Source organism: Nomascus leucogenys, chromosome 3 (genome assembly GCF_006542625.1).
Source record: "Nomascus leucogenys isolate Asia chromosome 3, Asia_NLE_v1, whole genome shotgun sequence".
NCBI lineage: Eukaryota > Metazoa > Chordata > Mammalia > Primates > Hylobatidae > Nomascus > Nomascus leucogenys.
In genome coordinates, this window is record NC_044383.1 from 14,523,552 (window position 1) to 14,530,673 (window position 7,122).

General features: G+C 46.3%; 2 protein-coding genes across 2 annotated transcripts in view; one reads left to right on the forward strand and one right to left on the reverse strand.

The window, feature by feature from the left end:
• EIF3A (eukaryotic translation initiation factor 3 subunit A) overlaps positions 1-1,448 on the forward strand; it is a 48,918-nt gene extending 47,470 nt beyond the window's left edge. Inside the window, exon 22 of the mRNA XM_030806428.1 lies at positions 236-1,448. Coding sequence (XP_030662288.1) covers positions 236-465 — 230 coding nt within the window. The 3' untranslated portion in view covers positions 466-1,448. The remainder of the gene's footprint in view (positions 1-235) is intronic.
• A 1,317-nt stretch (positions 1,449-2,765) lies between these two features.
• Positions 2,766-6,735, reverse strand: NANOS1 (nanos C2HC-type zinc finger 1). The gene has a single exon (XM_030806432.1). It carries the CDS (start codon positions 6,651-6,653, stop codon positions 5,787-5,789), a length of 867 nt encoding a protein of 288 aa, XP_030662292.1. The 5' UTR covers positions 6,654-6,735; the 3' UTR covers positions 2,766-5,786.
• Between the last annotated feature and the right edge of the window lie 387 nt (positions 6,736-7,122).

Here is a 7,122-nt window from a genome sequence, read left to right on the forward strand (position 1 = left end):
TATACTAACTAGTCCTTCCCAGGCTAGTGGTTTCTGCCTGTTTTCAAATTTTGAGTTTTATCTGTACATCTGTATGTTAAAGATTGTTAGAAATTGTGTGAGCTTTAATTATGATTTCTGTATTGTTAATCTTTAATACAGGAATTTTGAGTAATTTGAGGCATTTCTTCTGCTTAATTTGAGCCAACAGAATATAGTACTAACTTAATTTTTTTGTTTTAATTAAACTTTTTAGTAAGTTCTTGGAGACGTGCTGATGACAGGAAAGACGACCGGGCAGAAGAGCGGGACCCTCCTCGTCGAGTTCCTCCCCCAGCTCTTTCAAGAGACCGAGAAAGAGACCGAGACCGAGAAAGAGAAGGTGAAAAAGAAAAGGCCTCATGGAGAGCTGAGAAAGATAGGGAGTCTCTTCGTCGTACTAAGAATGAGACTGATGAAGACGGATGGACCACAGTACGACGTTAAGTCTCAAGATAATGGATTTAAACTGGTGTCTTAAATAGGTTTGATCACATTCAAGGATTATTATACTTGTGCTTCAACCAATCTAAATGGGATTCTTTAATGTTGTTTCACCATAACACAAAAAGCATGAACTTGTATTAATCCTATATAATAGATTGATCATGCACCATATCCACAGGAGGTTGGAAAAACCATGCCATTTTCTGGAATTTAAGGGTGTTGCATTATTTCATCAATCATTTGTTGACAAAAAAGAAAAACTAAAAAATAAATTTAAAATGTGAACCTTCAGGTATTGGGTAACACCTTTATCTTGGTATAGAACTGATATATTTTTTTTTGATTTTGAAATATCTGATGTTAATTTGGAATGAAGTAAGGTTCTGTTAAAGAAAATATATTTGAAGACCCTTTAAAGCAGTGAATCTGAAACAATTTTCACACCTTTAAGTGGTTGATATGTACCTATTTTAGGTATTTTGAGGTATTTACCATAAACTAAATTTAGAAATTTTTTAGATTCACTTGAAGTAAACATTACAAACATTGGATACAGTGGGGTTTTTAGATTTTACTTGAGAGAAGGTGAGTACAAAGCAATTTGCAGTTGTTGTAATGACAAGTGTGAATCCAAACAGTATAGCTTTTAAATTTTAAAGCATTTGGTAAACTATCGCTGAGTTTTTTTCTGTTGCCAATAGCAAACTGCTTTTCCATTAATGGAGAATTCATGCCTTTCAAGCATTTTAAATATGACAATATTTATAAATGTATGGTTTGGAGGAATCGTTTAAATTCTCTTTCCTAATTTTCTTTCTCTTGAAGATAGAGTCTTTCAACAAGTAATTTGTAGTAATGACTGTGTTGACTTCAATTTTGGAGTGCAGTAGCTATGTTAAAGATTAACTATTTGGTCTCATTGAAGCCAACACAGAACTTGCTGCTGTGTTTTTTCTTCAGTGATAAATAAAATACTTACAGAATTTGTTTTAGTGTTGATTTGTGGTTATAGTATTTTGTTTATAATGGTAAGTTTGCATATTCAGTTGAGTTTTTTTACTTGAATTTTTATCAGTGCCATTAAATGTCTGTGTTTACTATCAATGAAAATGAACCTAAATATAACAAAGAAAGCATATGTGGCTAGGATGTCCCCCTAACATGTCTTCCTTTGTTAATGCAGGAATTTCTTAGTTTCCTTGTAACGCTGTCCTCTGAGTTTGTGTGTGCATGTGCGTGTTTGAAGTACCACCTTGGGTTTTCACCTGAAATTAGAAAAATCATAGTTAATTTGAGAAAATGTTACAAATTCATCATGGCTGTAGGCACTTATTATTTCTGTTATTGAGTAGTGGTGAGAATTCCTATTGGTACAGCTGTAGGGCCAGAAGAGGGAGTATTGATGCTTTTTAACTTAACCAGATGCAGCCTTTTTTGTTTGATGTTACCAATGATAGAAATCATTTTAAACACCTTTCTTAGTATCTGGTATTTCAAATACGTAGAAGTCTTTAAAGGTCTTTCGTGGGGAGAAGGACTTTTCTTTCATAACAAGAGAATTTCAGATCAGTGATTATAAGTGGGGCAGTAACCTGCTAAGAGTTTGCTTCCTGGAGAGTAGATCTGTACATGTGACATCACAGGTAAGCCCCAACAATTTATTTAATCAGATTTGTTCAGATGAGTTACTGCTGCCTACGTTAGAGTTAGGTTTCAAGGCTAGTCAGCAAACCCATCCTTTCTGCTGTTTCCCGAACTGTTCTCCCAAGTTCTTTGTTCTGGGAGTCAGAACCCAAGTGCAAGAGGAGGGCAGAAGAGTGTGATGCTGTTACTTTGCGATCCTGCTCTTGGTTTCCACTGTCCAGGCCATACAACTCGTGTCTACTCCCATTAGTATTTACCAACAGGTATTAAAGGAAAGCTGAACAAGCAGCCTACTCACCGATCTGCTAGGTGGTCTTCCGTGTTCCTGGTGGCTTCTGCAGTTTCATTGAGAGTAACATTGCTGTTAATACAGATAGATCTGGTAGTAGAGACATCATCGGTCCAAAAAAGACCCTGCATCTCATTAGTTGTCCATAGTGGCTACCAGGAGGTGGTTGGCGTCTATAATGTGTGGGACGTTTTTATGTAAAGAACTGCCTGTGGTTTTTTTTTTTTAACCAAAGACACTGACCATAGATTGATTTATAATTTTATAAGTCTAATTGAAATATATGGGGTACTATGAAAAGACTGTTCCTTGAGTGGCTATGATTAGAAAATCAGGACTAACAAACTTTTCTTTGTCTGGAAGCATATATATTTGTGATATAATTTTAATATGTATAATTTTGGTTTAATAAATCAAATCTATGACAAAAGTTGTTCTCATCAAAGCTAATAATTCTGCAACTTCCAAAAAGGACTTTGTAGGAAAATTAAAATACAAAGAAAAAAGCCATTAGAAATTTTAAGTCTGTACAGAAAAGAACAGGTTAAGACAATCTGTACCTCTACAGTTGGAGAAGCCCTTTTGACTATTCCCTGTATTGTTTTGCTACTTAGCCAAGTATGCAGCATGTTCTTATGAAGATAATTTTGTCATATTTTGTATATTTCTTAAACTTTGAAAAATTGGGTTTCTCTAAATGTAATTTTGCAAAATGTTTAAAGTTTCACATTGAGTTCCAAGGATTTTTAAATTAATGTGTTTACATATACTTTTCATAAGAGAACCCTAGAAAATTAACTATAGTAATACTCTGCGTTTTAACTCCCAGTATTGTCAGCTGGAAAACCTAGGCAAATTTGGCACGGGGGCTCAACATGGGGTACTTTTTTTCTTTTTTGGAGACAAGAGTTGCTCTGTTGCCCAGGCTGGAGTGCAGTGGCGCGATCTGGGCTCACTGCAACCTCCACCTCCTGGGTTCAAGCAATTCTCCTGCCTCAGCCTCCTGAGTAGCTAGGATTACAGGCGCCCACCACACCACCCGGCTAATTTTTGTATTTTTAGTAGAGACGGGGCTTCGCCATGTTGGCCAGGCTGGTCTGACCTTGTGATCCACCCGCCTCGCCTCCGAAAGTGCTGGGATTACAGGCATGAGCCACCACGCCTGGCCTGAAAATGGGGTACTTTAAAAATAGATGAATAGTGGCTGCCTGAGTAGTTGACGAGAGGATCTTCTGGATACCTTTTCCAATACTCTCCTGCCCTCAGGAAGCTCCAGCTCAATATATTCTTAGTTCTGGTAAAATAGTAGCAGTGTCAGAATATCAAATTAACATTAGGCACATCTCATCACAGTGACTCCCATATATTGAGGCTATGCCAAAGCCTCATGTTCAAGACCTTTGGAAACCGTCTGTAATTTGAGTGAAAATACAAGGTAGCTAAGTTGATCTTGCCACCTGGCTAGCCCTTTTGGCCTAGAGAATGCGCTTATCTGTTCATAGTGGTCCTTTTGAAAAGGCAGAACACGAGCAGTGGGAGAGGTAAGAGGATTCATGTTGACCTTAGAAACTTCACCCAGAAGGTGAAGCTCATTTAAACTGGTATATTTTCTAGCAAAAGAAAGGAGAACAAGTAATTACATGGTTTCATTAAGCTACTTAATTTAGGCCCAATCAGATCTGCAGTTCTCTGGTCTGGGGTTAAGACTAGCAGCTTTGGATTGTCTTTCCTGGCTAAGAAACTGTGCTTTCCCCCCGCCCCCAAGTTCTTGATATGCACCTTTTCTTTGACCAAAAAAGCTATCAGGTATTTACCCCACCCTCTAACACACCTTCAAATGAAGGTTCCTGATTGAGTCAATTTGCTGTGGAGGAAGTTAGCTGTTTAACATGAAAGCAGTCTAACTTCTAGTAGCCTAGCTAAATCCTACTGGGAGCCTTATACACGTAGACTAAATCTCTTGCTGGGATCTTCAGATAGTAATGCATTTGTGTATTTCAGAGGAGTTCATCTTAATTCACTTCTATTTTTTGCCTTCTATTGCCTTGATTGGCAGGTAGCTGCATTCCATAGTGTGGCATTCAGTATGGCTGATTTAAAAGTGAGGGTGGGGGGGGGGGAAGTAGGGGTTAGGAACTTTTGCCCAAGGATCAGGTTTAGTCTTGCTTATGGGTAAACTGGTGGGGTTCCGGAAACGGACATGGGTCTTCCAGTAGGAGTGGTAACATGAAGGACCCCCAACAATTCCTTTCATTAGTGCTTATTCTAGTTTGAGCGCTGCCTGTATTAAAGTCAGACGCAGCCCACGGTGGAACCTTCTTGAATACGAGTTAATACACGAACAGCTCAGAGCTAGAGATCCATCTTCTATTTGAGAGGCAACAGCTGGAATGGGCTTTCCTCCACTAGGAACCCTGAAATTGAGCAATCTAGGGTGAATTAGTACTGCTGTCTTCCCTTCCTCCCTTTGATCTTAAAATCGTAAACGTTTTTAAAGAACTGGAAGTGGGTGAGTGTGTAGAGAAAAGGCCAAGTAGTAAAGTTACAGGTGAGATTAATGAATTCATACTGTTACTGTATAAATACACAATTTTTTTAAACAGCACCATTTCCAAGTTATACACAATATGATTATGACTTGGCACAACTTTTAAAGGTGGAAAAGGCTAGTTGCTAGTTCAGTAATAAAATACCTGGTACATAAAACGATAAGGAGCTGTATTCTACCTGCTACACATTGTGCATTTTACACCTCCAGCTAGGACAGAAACAAGCCACAAGGAGGGAATACCCGCCCAAATTAATACTGGAAAGTTTACAAAACCTTCACTTCTCATAAGGGTGATGCTACCAGCGGCTTGCTTCACCTAGAATTAGAGTAACTGACTTTTAAGGACAACTGAGAATATTAACTCGCTTCAAACAATAAAATAGTCATTTGCCGACATTTCATAAAATCGCCAGTTTTAAGCTCAGTTCAGAGGCTTTTAAAAAAATATTCTAGACCTAGTAAAGTGCCTCCATTCATAAAATGAAACATCCAAGATTGAGACAATTTCATACTGATGCGCATCTAAAATAGGTAGACGTATACAGTAAATAAACAGCGCCTCTAAGTTGCCATATTTCAGTTAGTGGAATACACACCCAGCCTTCGCCGTTCTGGATGTGCAAACTAGAAACTGAAGACAAATGGGGATTTCAACGTCTAGTTCCAATCGTTCAGCACGGAAGTACTCCACACGGTCGGCTGCTTTTCAAAAACCACCAGGACGACGTCCCATGTCGAGCCGACCGCTGAGCCACACGCCTCCCCACGGCGGGGGCGAGATAGTGCGCAGACCTAGCGGTGCGAGGGGCGGCGGCGACCCTGGGTGAGCCCGGGTCTTCAGCGCAGCTTCTTGCCAGGCGGGCCGTCCCTGGCGCTGCGGGGCGGCGGGCGGGCGGGCGGCGGCGGCACTTTGGAGAGCGGGCAGTACTTGATGGTGTGCGCGTTGTCGCCGCTGGCGCCGCACAGGGGACATGTGTAGCGGCGCAGCACAGGGCACAGCACTCGCCCGTCGGGGCCCTTGAGGATATGGGTGGTGTAGAGCGCCATCGCCTCCTTGTTGTTCCGGCAGAACACGCACACCTGCAGCTCGGGCTTCAGCAGCCGGGCGGCCGCCGCCCCGGAGGCCGCCTGCAGCCGGGGCTCGGCCGCCCACGCCGGGGCCCGCTCCTCGCGCGGCGTCGCCTCGCTGGTGGTGGCGGCGGCGGGCGCGCAGCCCAGCAGCACGGCGGCGGCACGACCCGCGAACGGGCTCAGCTCGGCGAAGCGCTCCTCCAGCAGCCCAGCCTCGGCGGGGCCCGCACACAGCTCCAGCGCGCGCAGCTCCAGCGCGCTCCCCAGGTAGCGGCCCCGGGACCCCAGCTCGTCGCTGTCATCGTCGTCGTCCTCGTCGTAGTCGGGCGGCCCCGGCGCCGGCCCCAGCGCCCCAGGCCCGGCCCCCGCGTGGGGGGAGCAGCAGGACGACGAGGAGGAGGAGGGCGGGGAGCCGCCGCCGCCGTTCCCACTGCGGGCGCAGCCGAAGCGCGGCTCGCCGTCCACCGCTTTGGTGATGAGCGTGGCGAGCCCCAGGTAGTCGTTCCAGGAGCTGAAGGGCTGCGGGTGCGCCGGGCCTGGGGCGCTCACATAGCGGGCGCTGGGCACGAGCGCCATGGGCGGGGGGGCGCGGCCGCGGCGGGGCGAGCGGGGCGCCCAGGGGAAAGCCTCCATGGGCGGGCTACGGGCCGCGCGCCGCCTCCCCGCCGCCCGCACGGGCCGGAAGGAAGGGACACGCCGAGCCTGCCCGCCTGCCTGCCGCGGGGTGGGGCCGCCGCGCCGCCTTTTATCGGGCCCGCTCCTCCCCGCCCCCCGGCCTCGCCGCCGCGGCCCTGCCCCCTGCGCTTCCCCGCCCCGGCCACCTCGCCCGCGCCCCGGACGGAGGCGGAGCGGAGGCGGGCTGGCTGTGCGCGCGCTCCGCTCCGGCCCGCGCGGCTCCCGCGCCCCGCGCGCTGCGCCAGCCTCGCCAGCTGTCGGGCAGCTTTCATTCCGGGAGGGGGCGGGCGAGGCGCCGCCTCGGGCCGTGGCGCTCATTGGCTGCAGACCAGAGCCCCCCGGCGCCTCGGGCGCCGCTCCGGACGCTGATTGGTGGGGGCCGGGGAGGGGGCGTGTTCTCCGCGCAGCCGGGAGGTGAGGAGAAAGT